General features: G+C 41.8%; 1 protein-coding gene across 6 annotated transcripts; it reads left to right on the top strand.

Annotated features, from left to right (window-relative positions):
* The first annotated feature begins 57 nt into the window (after positions 1 to 57).
* MEIG1 (meiosis/spermiogenesis associated 1) lies at positions 58 to 15,464 on the top strand. Of its 6 annotated transcripts, none has more exons than XM_015627797.3 (5): positions 58 to 218; positions 2,234 to 2,366; positions 4,227 to 4,389; positions 10,566 to 10,678; positions 15,082 to 15,464. In XM_015627797.3, exons 2-5 carry the CDS (start codon positions 2,263 to 2,265, stop codon positions 15,122 to 15,124), a joined length of 423 nt encoding a protein of 140 aa, XP_015483283.1. In that variant the 5' UTR covers positions 58 to 218; positions 2,234 to 2,262; the 3' UTR covers positions 15,125 to 15,464. The 6 variants fall into 6 exon arrangements, with proteins under 6 accessions (XP_015483283.1, XP_015483281.1, XP_015483282.1 ...); XM_015627795.3 differs by lacking the exon at positions 58 to 218 and adding an exon at positions 247 to 353; XM_015627798.2 differs by lacking the exon at positions 58 to 218 and adding an exon at positions 261 to 349.
* The last annotated feature ends 3,439 nt before the right edge of the window (positions 15,465 to 18,903 follow it).

The raw sequence follows: 18,903 nt of genomic DNA on the forward strand, positions 1-18,903 counted from the left end.
CGCCGGCCTATCAGGGGCGGGCACGGCCTTTTAAAGAGGCCATGGCCGGCGGTTGCCGGGCGACCGGTGGCGTGGTGAGGGGACGGCCGTGAGGGGACAGCCGTGAGAGGCCAGCCGTGAGAGGCCAGCCGTGAGAGGCGCCGCCATCGCCCCTCGACCGCCGCTCCCCTCCTCGTGAGAAGTGTCTCTTGAGCGTGTTTTGTGTCTCTTGAACCGAGGTGGGCCGCCTTAAGGGCTGCGTGGGCGGGTTGTGGCCATGGCGGTGAAGTTACGGTCGCGGCGCAGTTGCGGATGCAGGCCGGGACGTCTGCCTGAGCACCTCGGAATGTACAAGGAACTGTCGGGTGGAGTAGGTAGAAGCCACTAGAAAGAGGGGAACTTAGATTAGATACTAGGAAGATTTTTTTTTACAGTGCAGGTAGTGAGGCGCTGGGACAGGTTTCCCAGTGAGGTTGTGCTGCCCCAGCCCTGGGACAGTTCCAGGCCGGGTTGGATGGGGCTTTGGCCAGCCTCCTCTAACGGAAGGTGCCCCTGCTCATGGCAGGGGGTTGGGACGAGATGCTCTTTAAGGTCCTTTCCAGTTCCTTGACGTCCTATGAGATCTCTTACGGGCTCTCCTGAGACCCCCAAGCAGGTCCTGTGTTTGCTGACTTGGGTTAAGTGATGTAGGAAGTACGGCCTCCCGCTGCTCTGCCCCAGGCCTCTCCTGCCTGGGGATGTGGAGCTCCTTGTCCGGGCTGAGGACAGCAGGGCCCTCTGGTCTGCTCCTACTCTTCAGCTTCAAGTTTGCTGGAGAATATGGGTGTGCACCCTAGGTATAGCAAAATGGGTGAAGGTGCATACACCATTCCTCCCCAGCACCAGGCACACAGGCTGTGACCCACAGTGCTGACACAGAGCCCCTCACTCATGACAGCCCTCCCCCAGTAGCTGATTTTTCAGGACACATCCTGTTCCTGCTCCAGTGGCTGGAAATTTAGTACCCCCACCTACTCCAGATAGCATAGGCCAGAGGTACCCATACCCCCAGCCTGGAATTGGCACCAGTTTTCACTCATACATGGGTCTCACCACGTACTGGCACTTTGCCACTTGCAGCACACACATGTGTGGAATAGAGAGTTTGTGCAGAGAGACAGTTAAAATTTAAGAAGCAACAATAGGGTAGGATAGTCTGTAATGATCAGATGTGGGGCTTAGCTGGGCATGTAATACTGACTGCTCCTGTTTTACATAGGACAGGCTTATTTTATACTCCTTTCTGTCTATTCCTGTCTTTGTTTGTCATTGCTCCTGCACATTCCTCACAGATCTATACAGTTCCATGGATTCCCACACCTCTCCAAGTTTAGGTTGCCCTGTTTAAGTCTTAGCAGTGCAAAGTCCAGGTTGATCTCCCTGGATGTCATTCCTGTAGTTTCTTGATAGCCCATCTATTAGTGCTAGAGTTGAGGTTTGTTTATCTGAGGGCTTTTTGTCAGGAGCTTGTCTCTGCAATTTTGTTTGTTTCCCCCTTTTCCCCAAATTTCCCAACTGACAAGGTCCCTGATCAGATAACCTTGCTGGAATAAACATTTTCACACTGTTTACATGCCAACATAACCAGCCAGATGTGGTTTTCATCACCACCTCCCTCATTTTCTGCTCAGGTTGAAGTCCCCTTATATTGTTTTATGGCTTCCTCCCTTTCCTGTAACCCCATGTTGCAGTGAAAATGGTCCTTGAGTAGGTGCCCTAAGGGAGCAGACATTCTCCTCCCACAAATCTGTACAGCTTGTGTAACTGTTCAGGAAACCACCATCAGCAAGCCCAGACTAGTTAGGATTCCACAGTAATTGTGTTATGATTAACATTAAAAAATATGTTCCCAAGGCCAAACCACTCACAGTTTACCCTAAATTAGGAGCAGACAAACATTGTCATCTTATCAAATCCACTGTTCAAAAATTCCCCTTAAATAAAACATGTTAATATTAAACTGAATATTTCCTTACCATCCTCTTGTCTTTATTTGGCTTTATCTGTCTGTTGTCTTTCATCTCTTCCCTGAATTCCTGGCTGGAGTACAGCTGTCCTCTGCTCTGGTACAAAGAAAACAGCTCTGTGCCTGGAACTTGGACACACAATAGACAAAGACTACAATTTTTAAATAGCAGCCTGAAAATGGGATGCTTTCATTATATGAAGTCACAAAGCTGGAACTTTCAATATATTATCTTTACTTTTTGGGCAGGGACGCCTGTGGACAGGCATTGTGAATTAATGGTGACTCACGAAGAGCCAGACCTACCCACATGTCTTGAAGAAAAACATTCATTAGGTGAATCCAGCACATCCTGTAAAGAAGAACTTAAAACTAATGACATGTAAGTTATCACAAGACACTTAATTTCATTATAGCTTAGCATTTTTTAAGATCTAATGTTATTGCTAATCATATTGACTGTCTAAAGTCAATATTGACTGACAACAGTTCTCATCAAACATGGATGAACAAATACAGAGCTTAAAAAAACTTTTGATGGCTACAAAAGAGCCCTTTGCAGCACAGGAGAAAAAAAAAAACAACTAACATTGAGATAGATATCTCAAAGACTACCCTAAGTTTAGAATAAGGATCTGTGCTTAACCTGTTAATTTTTATTTGATACCTCATAACCAGGTGGGAAAATTACTTTTTTATTTTAGTAAATGGCTGCTTTCAATTGCAAAATGCTGCAGTACCTCAGGTAAAAGAATACAAGAAATAGTTTAGTGTTGCCAGAAAAATGTCCTTTTACATATTTTTATTGATCTCTAATAAAGTGTATTTGGTAAGAGATGAAAGCCCCTTTCTTTGTCTCCTGATGGCTGTCATACAAACAGATGACAGGTGCACAGACTTCTTTCTGCTAGTTCCACATCATGATAACAATAATTCTTGATATAATTTTCACAAAGATTTTTATCCTGTGGTGCAAATCTTTTTTTCCCAATTTCTGCTTTTCTAAAAGACTAGTGACATGTTGCATTTGATAAGTTTTCAGCATTCAACTTTTCAACCTCTATTGATATAGGAACTTGCCAAGTAAAGAAATTGAGCAAGGTTTGGAGGAAGCATCATACCCATAGGGAAGGAGACTGTATTCATCTTCTCACTGTGAAATTCAGAAGCATTCATTCCTTGGAGATGCTTTTCTAATTATGAAGCTGAAACTTGGTGACATTTCAAAACTGGGAAGCAACTTATCTCTGATCATACCTGCTAGGCATGATAGTGATGTGTGTGTTTTGCTTGCAGAAGCAACAAAAGTTCTATTTGTGTAGCAAAATAAGATATGCTTAGGAAAGCAAATGCAATGAAATTCAGATATAAGGCAGAAGTCAAATGATTTATTTTTTTTTTAATGTAGTTCAAATCCATCCCTGGTGACTATCCACTGTCTACAGATTTTTTTATTGTTTTTTTTGTTGCTGTTGTTTTTAGTTTGCTTTTTTTTTTTTTTTCATTTACCTATTTAATTAATTTTCTTTTCAGCTTGAGTTTCAGCATGTCCCACTTCTGCGCTTTTCAGGTTTAGCTGTTGATTAACCTGTTTCCTATGTTACAGCAAGCTGAACAAATGGGCTTTGTTTGAGGAGGAAGTCAGTGGCAGTAAGTTTGATTGGGCAGAGGTAGAAAGAAGTGAATTCTGGCTGTGTGCCTTGTCTGTTTATCCAGTTTTTCTCTGAAGAGCTTATCTCTGTCATTGCCATTGTACCATGTCACTGTGTGTGCATTTCTCCTTTCCCCTCCTCTTCCATCCTGAGTGTTCACTGTTCTTCAGTAACAGCCCAGATCTTCATTCTGTCATTCCCAGTTTGGACCCAGTTTTGGTGTCACCTGAGGAGCAAGAAAGAAAAATCTGGACATCTGCCTGCCCACCCCAAGGGGACAGCAACTGCAAAGATGTGAAATTCAAAAATAATGCATTTAATATTTTTTTTAATACATCACTATGCACAATTAAATTTTAGGAAGTTTGAGTTGAGATATATATGGAAGCACAGACGAGTTGGGTTTGTTTGAGATCAAGTAATGCATTTAATTTGATTCCAACTGCTTATAACTTTTTCCTTTTTTAACCTCAGACCTTGAACTCTGTAATTCCTTTATTTTAAAATTTTTTTCTACCCATAACTCTATGTCCCCAACAAAATCACTTGCTTCTCTCTTCTCTATTTAATTTTTTCATGTCTAATTTCAGGGATATGTCTGAAGTTTCTGAAGCCATGACAAAAGCTGGCATCAAACCAAAATCTATGCATCGTGCCAAAATATGGTCAGATAACGTAGAGAACTTATACAGATTTCAGCAAGCTGGATACAGAGATGAGGTGGAATATAAACAAGTGAAACAAGTTGATGAGGTAAGATGTAGAACTTTGTAAGAGTTACTATTTTAAACTTCTCTCTCATGTAAAATGATTAAATAAAAATGGAGGTGCTCCTTATTTCCTTTCGTTTAAGCTAGGTTCTGATACACTATGTTTCCTCACAGGTCGGACTTGAGTTCTTGAGCTGTTGTTAACTGTGTAGAATAATTCATTTCACAGAAGTAAAACAGAAACAATACCCAGCCTGTGTTTTGCTCCCCTTCTCTGATGCATTTAGAAGCATCACAGATCTCTTTGAACAGATGTAGCTGATCTCCAAAGGAATAATTCTGTGTTGAGGAAAGAAATATTTCAAAGTGAATTCTCTGAAGCTTCCCCACTAGTCTATCAGTAGATCTGATAGGAAGTTTGTTGATCATCCATGGAGTCAGTCCTGTGTCATTGCTATTGCTTCAGTTTGCAGTTGGATTGTGTGGTAGCACAGTCAGGTTTTGTGCACTCTCAGAACTTGGCCTCTATCAAAATGATGTCCACAATGGAACTATTTGATGCCAGCTGTACTAAAGGCAGTTGAGACACAGCTGCCTTGTCAACACCAAGGACTTGTGCCTCTGCTCACTACAGTTGGTGGTGATGCTCCCCAGCACATCAAATGAGCTATTGATAAGTGGCCGAATATCCAGCAGCTACTCAATGTTCAAAATAGCAACCAAAAGGTTAATACAACAAACAATATGTCACTTTATTACACCTCTGTAATTTATCTTCCAAATCAGCAACTATAGTATGAAGAACACACTTTTAAAATATGTTGACTTCCTGTGCACATAAGAAACCACAGGAAGTTCCAAGAAATTCACTCCCCATCCATTTAACTTGAAACACAACAAAACACATTGATGTGCATAATAAGATACAGTTTATTATTTTATTGTGGGCTATGACTGCTGCAAAGGCTGTGGTATAATTTTCAGTAATTGCAGAAGAAAATCACATAATTATTGTGGTAGGATCTGTGTGTTTAAGATTTATGGCAAGGCACAACTACTGGCAGTTAAACTCTGATGAAAGTTAAAGAATACCACTGACTCGTAATGTGAGTGTGCATTCTGTTCCTGCCTGCCAGTGCCTGGCAGTGATTCTCTTTCAACTTATATGTTCTGAAATGTCTTGTTTAGTCCATATTAGGTTTTTATAATGCAGTTGTTACTAAAGATGCAATTATAATGTAGGTGGAATTAATATTAAGGCTGTTATGTTTAGACAGACAATGCAAATCACACAGCTGTATGCCTGAAGTCATAAAGTGAGTGATGAAACCACTTCTGGGGCTCTCCAATTAGAGAATGCTCTAGTCTGACATCCTGTTGTCAGCGCTGCCTGGAAGAGAAATAAGATGCTTATTATCTGATTTTTAAGGTTTAGTTTCATCAGAAGCAGTCATAGATGCTCAAGCTGCAAGAGCTACTAAAGCCATAAAGCTGTTGAACATGCAAATGCTGAAGCCTTTAATTGAAATCTTTATGCTGTGGAACAGTGAAGAGCACCAGGGTGATGCTGGGTTTATGAGGGACTCATCCCACTGTCTTTGAGACTGATATAGTCTGCAGTTTACTTTATTTTCATGAAATTTCTAATGAAAAGCACATTTTTCATGGTCAGAAGAATCTGAAAGAAACATAAGTGTATGTCAGTCTTACAGAAGCAGACTCTTGCAGCCTCACAGATTACTGAATAACTGAATAGCATCAATATTATTGAAGCTATTGTTATAGTCCTAAACAAGATGTTTTAAAGACTTTGACTTGCCCAATTTTAAATTAGCCGGTTAAATATCCTTAGATTCCTATTTCTAGGCTTTTCAAATCACATGACTTTATACTAAACCTGAACACTGGTTTCTGTCGTCTTGTTCTCCATCTGTTTTTAAAAGTTCAGCAAGTTAATAGAAAAGTAGTGTTTAGATGCAAATGAGGGTTTCCTATGGAAGTAGATCCTATATTCCTTGCAATATCATGCACAAACATCATTTAATGTGAAAACATTCAGGTGATTTTATATCCTTTTTGTTCTACTTGTAGGTAGAGTGCTGGCCAGAAACTGGATTTGTTAAGAAACTTCAGAGAAGGGACAATACATTCTATTATTACAATAGGCAAAGAGAATGTGAAGACAAAGATGTCCATAAAGTGAAAGTTTATGTGTATTAGTATTGTTACTGTTCTAGTTGGTTTGTTTTCATATATTGTTTCTTAAGACCTGTAAGTAAATGAATTGTGTAGTCTGGCTTACCTTAAGTATCCATGTCATTCTTAGAAAGGGAACTGCTGAAGAAACCTGAGCTATAGACATAGAAACTTCACTTTTTCCTTCCTACAACCACAAGTCTTATTATTCCTCATTTTTCTGGTTACAAATGCTTCGACATAAAGCTGAAAAGCTGGTAAATGGACATCATACATTTCAGTTAAATGCATAACATCCATTGTAAATACAGGCATCAATCTTTATTCCAAAAAATGTAATCTTGTTGACACTGGTTAATGTCAGCCACAGTCTCTTGGTGTAGCTAAGGGTTATGAGACTCCAAAGGGCCAAGGTGAGGCCAGAGCACTGACTAACATGTCCTTGGATCAGAGTAAGAAAAACAAGCAAATAATTTAAGTGAAGGACGCTGAACAATCAAGTAACAACAGCAAGTGCAGAGCTACAGATATAAGGATAGGTTATTGTGGTAGAAAGAGTCACAACAGAAATGTCTTTCTGTCTATCCCCAAAGTATTTTTGACAGGTGCCAGTGTTAATTACTCAAAGAGGAAATATTAATTGACTTAGTAGCATATGCCTTCTTGCAGGGGTGGACTGTGGATTCACAGGTGTTGGGAACATGGAGTATAAAACTCCAGGGAGAACATGAAATCCACACTCGATAATATTTAGGGGGAAGTGACATACACAGATGATAAGCGGGATTTCTGAGCAGAATTCATTTCATCTAACTTCAAATGTCACATTATCAACATCCACACCTGATCCTGATCCTGTAGTTTGGACAGCCTTTATTCTGAATAGAGAGAAGCTCTTGTGGGCACAATTAATTTCTTTTAAGGGCAGCTATGTAAAATTTTCTTTGCATGTGAAATCAGCTCTGCAGCAACTGGCCATACCTGGGCTACTGAGACACTCAATGAAGATGAGGGACTGTACTTACCTTCACTTATGAAGGGATTTAATTAAAATACTTTGAGATGCCAAAACCCTTGATAATTGACCAGTAGAAAAGATTGTTGTTATGTGAACCAGTAGGTGTGTTTGTGATAGTTACATAAAAATTCATTTTAATATTTCCTATCTCTAGACTGTTGAACAAGGGTATCTAAACTTAGTTTTAGGCATTAATTAGCAGTGTATATTTGACAACCTATCTTATGGATATTCTTAATTTATTTGAACCTAAGATGGAGGCAGACTCAAGAAATAGAGGACTTACAGCTCCTAAGCAAAATAAGTAGTATGGGTGCAATATTTAAAAGACCTCATTGACTATGACTGGTGATGATCTCCTCATCTTATTTAGACTACTTGGGAAGTTTTAACTTAGATTTATATGAGCTCTGTTAAAGAAATGACTGAAAGATACTCTGAAGCAACTATGAAACATATTTCTGGAAGGTATTAATGACATAAAAAGAGAGAGTTACTGCAATGTTGAGAAATAAAGCATGGCTACAATGAATGTCACTTCAGCCTTTCATTATGATTTCTTTTACACTTGAGTGTTCTGGATGTACTTTTTTAATACAGGACTTTTTGCATACTTTCCAGTTAAATAGTGGGAACAGAACAATTACCAGATAACCCATCTATTTTGTCTTTGTCTAAACTTTAGTTTAGTGGATCTCACATTGTTAACTTTATAGATTCCTGAAAACAAAATATTCCAGTGGTCATGAAAAGAGCCTTTAAAGAATTTCACAAAAAATAGATGTCTTATATAGCCAGCTCAAATTTATTGTCAGAAATTATTGCTATCAGCACAAACGGAAGAAATGAGAACATTTGGTACAGCCATTTTCTAAGTCTATAAAAAAGACATAGCTGGGCATTTGAGAAAAGGAATTAAAACTGCAGGTAACTTCTTAGGATTTAATGTGGATTTTTTTCCTCAAGAAAGATTTTTAAAACCTGAAACACATATAAGAAATTATTCTGGGATTCCTTCATTTTACCTGACTTCTCAATATTTTTGCAATATTGCTGGATGTATCTGTCTGTATTTTAAAACCATGAGTGCGCATTTCATGCAGTCCATGGATATTTCACTTCAAACAAGTAGCATGGACATGGGAATTCATGTTCCATTTAACATGAGTAGACAGATACTACCCACTTTGAGAGAGTAAATTACCTAGGTATTACTTACATTTTTCAGCATTGTCAGTGTAAAAATGATTGAATGTCACTGTGATATTTTAAAGATTCACAGGATGAAAAAGAAAGACAAGCCTTGTAATTAGTAAGAGCAGTTTACGGAAATGGCCTCTGTCAAGACTGTGGTGAATTTGGGAGTTCTCTCAGTTTATTAGTGAAACAGCAGGTTTTGTGCTGGCAGTGTTGATTTCAGTTATAATTGTCCTTTGACATCCAATTCATGCTAAACTTAAGGTAATGTGACCACTCCTCCAGCCTGCTACAGTTCCTCCTGACCGGCTTTGGCATTCAGCTGTGCTGGCTGAGCATGAAGCTGATACTTGAGTTCCAACAAGGTTTCCTCTGCTGCCTGTGCACTGGATGTATCTTTCACTCAGAAGAGCTGTCAAAAGAACTCAGTGTTTTCTCTTATCTGATACATAACTGAAATAGTCCTACCACAGTTTTAAGCAGGTGGAGAACTGTGGTCTCATTTGTCTCAAGCTAAGTTATGAAGGACTTGGTGTCAGAACTAAGTGATCTGGGGAAGATGTACTTCATTTAAGGGTGACACAACTTATCAACATAAATAACTTCTGAACATCATTATACAAACTTTTTTACTGAATTTTAAAGAGCTGAAGCACATATCTCAAGTTTTATTGCCTAGAGATGAAAATATGTGCTATTTTTCTGATTGGAGTCTTAGTAAAAAATAATTCTGTAAAAAGTACTTTCCCAGGTACTTACCTGTTGGTATTTCTCTTATCAGGGAATACTGTATTGCTCCTAAGGGCCGTTTGCAGCAGCTCAAGGAATGGCTCTCTGTTAGCTTGCAGTTGCCTAAGCCTGATCTACTTGGTCTAATTCTCTTCATAGCTTTTTACAAGAGGAATAATTCTTTCTGTGCCTGTTGAAGCTCACAAGAGTAGGGAAAACGAAGTTCCAAGACCTACTTTTCAGGCTTTGTGTTTGACAGCTATGAAATGGGAAGAGTGCAGCCTTGTGTGTTCCAGGCTGCTGTGCTCTGTTTTTCAGGCTTTACTGGAATCCATTATGGAACTGTATTTTCTGTCAGAGATGCTGTGGTTGTTTGATTGCTTTGCAGTCACAGCAACTCAAAGCTCCACACAGAAGGATGGTAGAAATGGTTTTGGTTTTCACTTAGGCACCTGAATGGACAGTTGTTTTTCCATCTCTGAAGACAGGTGAACCTCAGCCTTTTGGTTTTCAAACATGGTTCCCTTGTTTCAAAGTGTTGAAAATGGTTGGCCTCAAACTGATTAAAAACAACTTTCTAATTCAGCAGCTGCTGGTGCTGCTGTTCCTCACACTGTTGATACAAATGAAGGCTGCCTGAAAGTAGCTAGAGTTCCCTTATGCTCCTTGCACGTTCTCTCCTGGTACCCCTGTTCCTCTGAATTCATCTTACTCATTGGATCTGCTTTCTCAGTAGCCTGCCTGTGCAAAGCACCTCTTGGCAACTGTAATTACTTAAAAAACCACAATTTCTTGTTGCAATTGAGCATTTGAGTTTAATTCAAGTCTGAAATACAGCACCCTCACAAACAGCATTTGGGATGGTGACTGGGGAATGTCTACTGACAGCAGAGTTCCAGGGTGGCACCCAAAAAAATCACTGCAATGTAACTTTGAACAAACAATAATTTTTAAGGATGCTTTGTTCTGCCAGTGTATTTACATTTTTCAATGTTTAACATCTTCTCGATGTTTGCTGCTTGTTGCTTTTGTGGCTCCTTTTTCCCCTCAATACTCTTCCATATTCTCTGCCTTCACAGGCACTCCACACTCATGGATCTCTTGAAAAGCCTGTCCAGTGTCCTCTGTCCTGGCTCCCTCAACCAGCCCTGGCTCGTACCTTGAGGCTTCCAGGGGCTGGCACCCAGCAAAGGTAATTAAGGATAGGATTTAATAAGAAGGCAGGCCAGACTGCATGGATCCGGGCCAGGGCCCAGCCATGTCACTGTCCTGCCCAAATGCTTGCTGTCATGTCTGATCCCTCCAGCCTCCTTCCTTGTCATCTTCACATGCTTGTTCCCTGATCCTTCCCTTCTTGTGTCTTTGGTCATTTCTGTAAAGGTCCTGTAGTAAGTTCTGTTCAGTCCCCCAAGCTCCCTCAAAGACACCTCTAATTTCACACTAACCATGCTTTCTCCATCTCATCAGTTACAATATTGAGGCAGATCCTCTCCAAATCCAGATTAGCTCCTTTAATGGCCCATCAATCAGTGCCTGGCAAGCTCTGGCTTCCCTTATTGTCTGTCTAATCACCTGCTCATTAATGGTTGTGTGCCTGTACGTTAAATCACTGTTTTCCCTCGTTATTTGTTATTTCTGTGATACAGAATAACCAAACAATTTACTGAAGCAGATGCTCTCCAGTTTCACGCGTCCCGTGGCAGGCTCCCCGAGGCAGGCGCTCGGCTGCGCTCCGGGGGTTGGTGGAGAGGCACCCACGCAGCCGAGCCCCGTGGTGCTGCCGCTGCTGCAGCTGCCCTGGCAGGCGGCAGCTCTAGGGACGTGCAGATACGGGGAAGGAAGGGAATGCTGAGAAGCAGGAGGAGGGGGAAGGGGAGACAAAGGAAGAAGGGAACGGGTTCAGGGAAGGACGAGAAGGTTAAAGAGTCAAGCACAAAGATGCATCAGCATTTTGCCAGCAATCTCGTACCCACAGAAACCTCCTCCCCTGCTGGCAAGGGACTCTTGCTGGTTGGGGGAGTAGGATGTGGTCCCAGCTCCTCGCTGCAGATGTTCCTTCCGCGTCGGCAGGAGTACCAAATACCTCGTCCGAGGAGGAGCTGTCCTGCTCGGGTGGATAAACTGCTGCCAGCTGTTTAGGGGATGGAGCAAAAAGCAGGGGGACTGGATATATGGTAGGCTCTTCATGTTTGCCCAAGGTGTCTGGAGGATGTCTGCTGTGCTGTCACGGGGAGCATCCCCATGCCAAGTACACGATGTTCCAGCCAGGGCTGGTGTGTGAGCGAGGAGGAGCCAGCAGGTGGGCTGTGAATGCGAGGAGATAAGTGCTAGGATGCTGTGCCTGGAGAGATGGGCTGGAGCCAGGCACACGCAGCACAGGGATGTGTTGGGCAGAATTTCTGAAGAAAAGAGCCTGGTGTACCTGCAGATTAAGCTCTTTCCGTGGCTCTGGTTTCCTGAAGCTACAGACAGTGGAGCTCTTGCTCTGTGGTGGTTACAACCTGCCAACTCCTATCCTAACCTCTCTGAGAGATACACATCCATCTTGTTCAGAAGGAACTTGAGTGACAATCCAGAAGGACCCTTCTTACCCCCACTGGAGCCTTCAAAAAGGAGGAGGTCTGTGTACCAGAGCTGCAAGATTATTGTTTGGAGGAGATGCTAATTTAAAACATATAATAGCTCTTCAATAGACTATCACAACTTTGGTCTCAGCAAATGAGAAATATTACTACACTTGCAACTACAAGGACAGAGATTTATTTAAAACATCAGTTGATTAATATGTTGTCAGACCAGAGCAATACTTCAACAGAGAAGATAGATAGGTGGATGGATGACAAATAGATGGACAGATCTGAAGGATGAGTTCAGAAGAGGTGTTTAGAAGAGATATTCATTGCCATAGAATGTGTATTGCTAACAGATTATTGAGAATGGAAGGCAAAAGAAACAGAAGAAATATAAGAACTTAGGTACGTTATAGACAGTAAGAAGACACTAAACTATCACTGGGAATCTTAACTTGGGAGTAGCTGCTCTGTTATTTACAATCTTACCATTTATATGCATCAGATGGCAAAAACATCACACCAAATGTTCATAATTCCTGCTTTATTGTATCAGAGCAAGGTAGTAGGATCTATCTGTACCAGATTAAATGATTTACCATCTGTAGTTGAGGAAGATATAAAACATCACCTACTAAATACTGAAATTCTGAACCTTCAGTTCAGAAGTCTGGGGTCATGTACACTTCCAGTCTTAAGACCAGTAGCTCAGTACTCTCATTTCACTAATTTTAGATCTTAACAAACTTTGGAAAACTGGAGAGGTGCCAGAGGACTGATGGAGGGTCAACATGAACCAGTACTTAAAAGGGAATGATACTAGATTGGATAAACAGACTCTAATCAGTGATAAATTAATGAAGTGCTTACACTGGGACTCTGTCAATAGAGGTTAATAAGTATTTTCCACTGTGCTTCAGTGATCAGACACATCTTGTCTGATACAGACAAGGTGGATACGGAGATGTAAGACAGATACAGAGCAGGCAGAGGTTTTGTTCCTGGAACATTATTTTACTGCCTGAGGACTAACACAGTTTCCAAACCCTGTCATCAGTCTCAGCCCAGAGTTCCCTGACTATAAGCAGTGACTTGTGCTGTGTGAGACCCCGAGATGAGAGTTTACACCTCATAGCTGGGATGGAGCCCTCTGCCCTCAGACTCTGTGAAATCCATAAACCTCAGTAAGATAACAGCTCCCTTGTGCAAATAGGATTTGCATGACTTGCTTTTCAATTCAGAGGCTGTAGCCACTGCAGGTTTTGAATTGCCTATGCCCATGGAGAAGAAAAAAGCCTGCGGCTGGGGCAGTGCCAGCTGGAAACATTTCAGCAGAAGAGGCAGCAGTCTGGATTTCAGGCAGATGTTTTAGTCAGCCTCTGGCTAGCCATTGTTTAATGGAGTAATGTGCCTCAGGAACATGAAATTTTGGAAGAAAATCTTCTCCTGGATGTGCTTGGCTGGCAGATAGGCTTGAGGTGGCTTGGGAAGATGGATGAGCCACACAGACCCTCGCTGCAGGTGGGATGACCTCTCAAAGCATGCTTGCTGTGGGTAAAGAAGGTTTTTCATCTCACCTCTCTGCAGAGAATCACAAAATCCTGCATTTTGAGGCTGTGGTAGTGCCAAAGGGGAGCATATGAACATAATAAGGAAGGACAAATAGGTGGATATTTTTGTGTCCATCCCACTGTGGAAAGCTTAAATGACAAGATGGAAATTCTGCAAAATCAGGAGGCGGTACTGCTGCTCTAGATTCTTTTGCTATTCAAAGTAGCTTTTTTCCTTCTTGAAGATCAGTACCAATGCAGATTGCCCTGTGATGTTCCTGCCACCCTTGGTGGGGTGGTGGGTGATGTCTGATGGGCTGTTTTGCTGTTCAGCTGGTCTGTAACTTCCGGTGTCACACTGAGCTCTATCCTCTGCTCTTCAAATGGGTGTTTTGAAGCAGTGCCACAGCTTCTGCCCCACTTAATGTCTGACACCAGCTCAGAGGAGCAGTTGGTAAACTGCTTATACGTCTATCAGAAACCCAGGAGGGAAATTTATATATGCATACACATGCATATATTAATGAAACATTTATCTTTTTGAACATATTTTTTCTCAAAAATAAAAAAATATTGAGGACATCTTTCTCTAAATCTATCGAATGCTGACTCTCTGCTGAGATTTTGGAGCATGAAGGAGCAGATGGGAAAGGTTCTGCAGTACATTAAGTAAGATAATGTAAAAGAGGGAGAATCCACAATCCTCATAAAACTCAAATTCTGAAAAATCCACAAGAGAATGAATATTATAATGAATTATTCAGACAGTACATCCTTGAATGAGAATGCTTCAACTTCTTCATTTGCTCAGTCTCTCATCTGATCTCCAAGAGCTAAACATAAATGTGGAAAAGGTGAAATAAATAGTTTTTCAGAACAGTTTGAAGTCCTGTGCCTGCACTCCAGAGCTCAGAGGGATGCCATGGGCTGAGGTTTGCACCAGATCTGTGAGCTTGTGCCTCCCTCTGCTGACTGTGCCTCCCCAGACCTGTCCTTGGTTGCAAATCATGAAAGGCCATGGTTGTTTTCCCCATCCTGCTGGGCTGATGATCCTCCCCATGTTCAAGCAATGAGTAAAGTCTGGGGAGTTGTTGGATACAGGCTGCTCACATCAGCCCCATGGTGCCAGTGGGTGTCACCCCAGAAGTCCTGTGTTCCCTTTGTGGCATCTGTCCCATGGGTACCAGTGCCACTCAGGTACTTCATTAACTCTAAATTAAGGCATCCTTGTTTAGAGGAAAAACTCTGAAAGCAGTAAGGCAGAAGCTCAAGGAAAGTTACCAAAACTGAGAGCTGCAGGCAGATTATCACTAGATTACACCTGGGGTATACTGAAAATACTTCACTGAATTTTGATTTTGTCTTATTTTGTGGTGTGGGGTTTTGTTTTTTTGGTGTTTTGTTTTGTTTTTTTAAGTTTGAATATGTCTGTAACACCACTTGGTACTAGTTTTAAAACCTTTTGGTCCCTATAGGCAGCTACCAAGTAAAACTGACTGTGGGAACTGCAAAACTTAAAGGTTTTGGATTCTCTTCTCCTTTCACACACTCTCTGCAGAAACTTCCTGTCCTCTCAGCAGAACATGGGCCCCCAGCAAAGGAAAGAAATGTACAATCCCAGCATGGCAGGATTAACTGAAAATCATGCCCCTTGCTCTGGGGGGAGGACCATGCTGGCTGTCCTCGAGCTGGGTGTCCCTCGATGATCTGCCAGGGTCGGGTGACCCTTTCTGTAGAGGGAGTCAAACCCAGCTCTTTTGGAATGATCAAGAGGGATGTCAGTGTTGTAAATATCTTGTCCATTTCCTCATGTTGGGAGCTGATAGAGATAAGATTAAAGTCTGTTCTAACAAACCAAGTTTGTTAGTCAGGTTTCCTTTGGACTTGAAGACAGATGAAAACAGCTCCTGGATGCCTTAGGAGTTTTGTGTTGTGGAAGCATTGTTAGGAATGAGAAAGCTGCTGTCCTTTCAAAGTAAAGTGTGCCAAGTAGAACAGCCCCAGGGCCATCCTGCTGGGAGCTGAGGGCTGATATAATAGTGCAAAAAACAATTACCAGGCTGTAATCAGTAATGGCTGTGTCGGGAAGCTAAAATTGCTACAGGGAAAGAGACGGAGTGCAGGGTCTGCTCTTGCTGGAGCTGAGACCAAGATAAATGGCAGCAGAAAGCCCCTGCTACCAAAGAGCTATGGCATAAATTGATGCATTAGAAGCCCCAGCGCATTAGATCACTTGAAAGGACACACAGAGCATCCAGGAGCCAGGTCAGTGAAGGGCTGAAGGCAGCACTGCCTGCCCAGATGAGTTACTGGCCTCCACCCTGGGACTCCAACAGCCAGCTAGTGAGTTACACAGGCAGCAGCATCAGTGACAGTGATATATAATTATCCTTGGAATATATTGAAATTTTCATATATGTGCTGAATTAAACCTTCACCCAGAGTGCAGAGAAAAACACTTGATGACTTTTAGTAGAAATAAAATATTAGACAGGAGAAAGCATATAGTCTTTTATAATCAATGGTGCTGATGTTCTGGAGAGACTCCAAAGCTCTCTGCAATTTATGGGCCAAATCTGTTTCTAGAAAGTAATGCCAGGAATATTTTTTGAGGAAGGAGAGCTAAAGCTCGGCATGTAAACCTTGGAACTGCAGTAACAGACACAGCCAGTTGTGATAAATGTAAAACACACTAAATAACACCAAGGGAGTTGTATCCAAGCTGAGCAGTAAAAATCTTTCCAATGTTAAACCATCCAAGATTTCCTTGGATATTACTTCCTCCATTAAAAAGCAGGGTTTTTTTTATTTCAGACCTGAGAAGCATAGGTACTTTCCACTGAAGATTGATATACTTACTTTGAATTGTAGAAAGAAGTGAATCTGTTTGGTCTGTTACATTAGTAGCTCAATCAGACTCTCATCAAATTAGAGCTGCTGTCTACGAAGTGATCACATCACCCAGGAAGCACTTTGATGCACAACTGAGTGGTCCAGGTGGGAGAAATGTAGATTGGTTAAGTGGAGAAGATGTGTAGCACTCAAAAAACAAGATATTCTAATAAAATATGGGCTGAGAAATAAGTAACTCCCTTGTTCCAATATTCACTGACTATTGATTCATTGACTATTATGTGCAAGTAGTAATTTGTGGTTTTCAGCAAATTTTGCATGTGTTTTGCATTTGTTTTCAGTTATGCAGTGGATGTAGACAAAGGTTATGTCCCTTTGTCCCACAGAGCCATAACTCCCAAGTATAAATGCAGTACATGATGCAGGGCACTGCCACAGTCACCCCCCTTCAGCACTGCCATGCCCCACCCAGACCCTACAACCCCCTCAATGTATGATCTGGGCACAGCCAGAGCCTGCCCAGGAATATAATTAATATACAAGTACTGAAAAGGAGCACAGAACTAACTGTTCTGTAGGTCAAGAGCACTTGTGTGTCAGGAAGCCACATCCTTCATACCAAGGGATTGTTTTTTTCCAAGTGGCTCAAGAGGACATGAAGAGTTTCTCCACTGAGTGCTGGAGACCCTTCTTCCCCAGCGCTTACCCTGGGAATGACTGCTGGAGGTTACATGAGGCCTTTGTGCCTTCCCACCCAGTTCTTCAGCTCAGGACACAGTCAAGCTCATTGAAACTGTGGTAATTGTCCAGCCTTACTCGAATTCAGTACTTTTCACCTTTGAAGCGGCGGCGCTTTGGTCTCCGAGCGCGTTGAGGGCAGAGGCTGAGAGCAGATGGAGTGCTCCCGAGCCCTGTGTGCACAGCACGGCCCCAGGTCAAGCGGCCCCGGCAGCACTTGTGACCTAAAATGACAGAAATGTTTCGCAAGAGAAGTGGCTGATTTCACTGGGCTCTTGCTCAAGAGCTGGGGAGCTCCCAGGAGCCCTGACCAGCGGCCTAGGGGGGACCTTGGTGACAGGAATTGGAGCCAGCAACAGAACAACTGCTCTGGCAGTTCATATCTGCAGCTGGTGTTCTTCCTTCTCATCTTTGCACCTGCAGACCTGGCCTGGGAATCATTTCTATCCAGCAAGAAGGAAATGGCCATGCTATTTCTGCTGAATTCCAGTGGTATTTAGAGGAGTTTGTCTTTTAGGGCAAAAAAGCCCCCTGGAATTCCTGGAGATGTGCATGGCAGGGAGAACACAGCTTGTTTGAACAAAAAACTTAAAATCTGTTCTGGAAGCCACAACATTTAATGCATCTTAATTGGTTCATTTTCATCATAAAATGCACTTAAAGAAAGGTTGTATCCATGATGGTCTGGGGGATATCCAAGAGGAAAGCTATTTGCTGAGACAAAGTGATATAAATAGAAAAAATTAAATTAATTAAAAAGAAAAATAATCCCAAACCAATAAAAATTATTTTAAATAAAAATTAAAATGTAAATAAAAATATAAATAGAAAATTAAAATAACTAAAAAAGAACAACAAAATAATGCCCCCCAGGCTTTCTCAAATGCAAACCCATCATCAGCTCCAAAGAAGCAGCAGCAGCAGCAGCAACAGTATATGGAATAACTTCAGCTAAGGAATGTATACAGCAAAAGTGTTTTATTGCCACCAATCCTAGCCCCAGGAATAATCTCTGTCTTTTATTTAGTTTAGGTGGGCAACTGATGTAGGGGACTGGAAAGAGCACATGTAAATTAATTTTTCAGCTCTAGCATGATCAGATATTTATAAATAAAAAAATAAAACAAATACATAAATATATAAATAAAGCTCTTTTAAACAAAGTAAAATAGTATAAAGTAAAAATAAAATAAATTACAAAACAAGAAAAATAAACCAGCTAGAAAATAAAGGTTAGGTTGGATATCAGGAAAAGGTTTTACACCCAGAGGGTGGCTGGGCACTGGAACAGGCTCCTCAGGGCAGTGCTCAGAGCACCGAGTCTGGCAGAGCTCAGGAAGGGCTCGGACAACGCTCTCAGGCACAGGGTGAGCGCTGTGGGGTGCCCTGTGCCGGGCCAGGAGCTGGACTGATGTTTGTGGGGCCCTTCCAACTCAGGACATTCTGCTTCTGTGATTGTGGGACTAAAACACAATAAAGGAAAAGAAAATAAAATTTTAAAAAAAGAATAATAAAACCTATAATAAGAAAAATCAAATCGAATCAAAACCGAATCAAATCAAGCTCTTTTCTCCAAGCTGCTGTGTCATCATCCCTAATGAGATTTGCACAAATACCGCAACTTTGTTGAGCAACAAATCGGCACAGTCAGCGCTGCCCCTCCCGTTCCCGCGCGGGGCGGGGCGGGGCGGGCTCGCGGAGGGGGC

Source organism: Parus major, chromosome 1A (assembly GCF_001522545.3).
Source record: "Parus major isolate Abel chromosome 1A, Parus_major1.1, whole genome shotgun sequence".
NCBI lineage: Eukaryota > Metazoa > Chordata > Aves > Passeriformes > Paridae > Parus > Parus major.

Coding starts and splice junctions, on each gene's coding strand:
- MEIG1 (XM_015627795.3), top strand. CDS start 257: ATGGCGGTGAAGTTACGGTCGCGGCGCAGTTGCGGATGCAGGCCGGGA. Junction 4,390..10,565: donor AAGTGAAACAAGTTGATGAG/GTAAGATGTAGA, acceptor CTGCCTTCACAG/GCACTCCACACTCATGGATC. Junction 10,679..15,081: donor GGGGCTGGCACCCAGCAAAG/GTAATTAAGGAT, acceptor TGGTCCCTATAG/GCAGCTACCAAGTAAAACTG.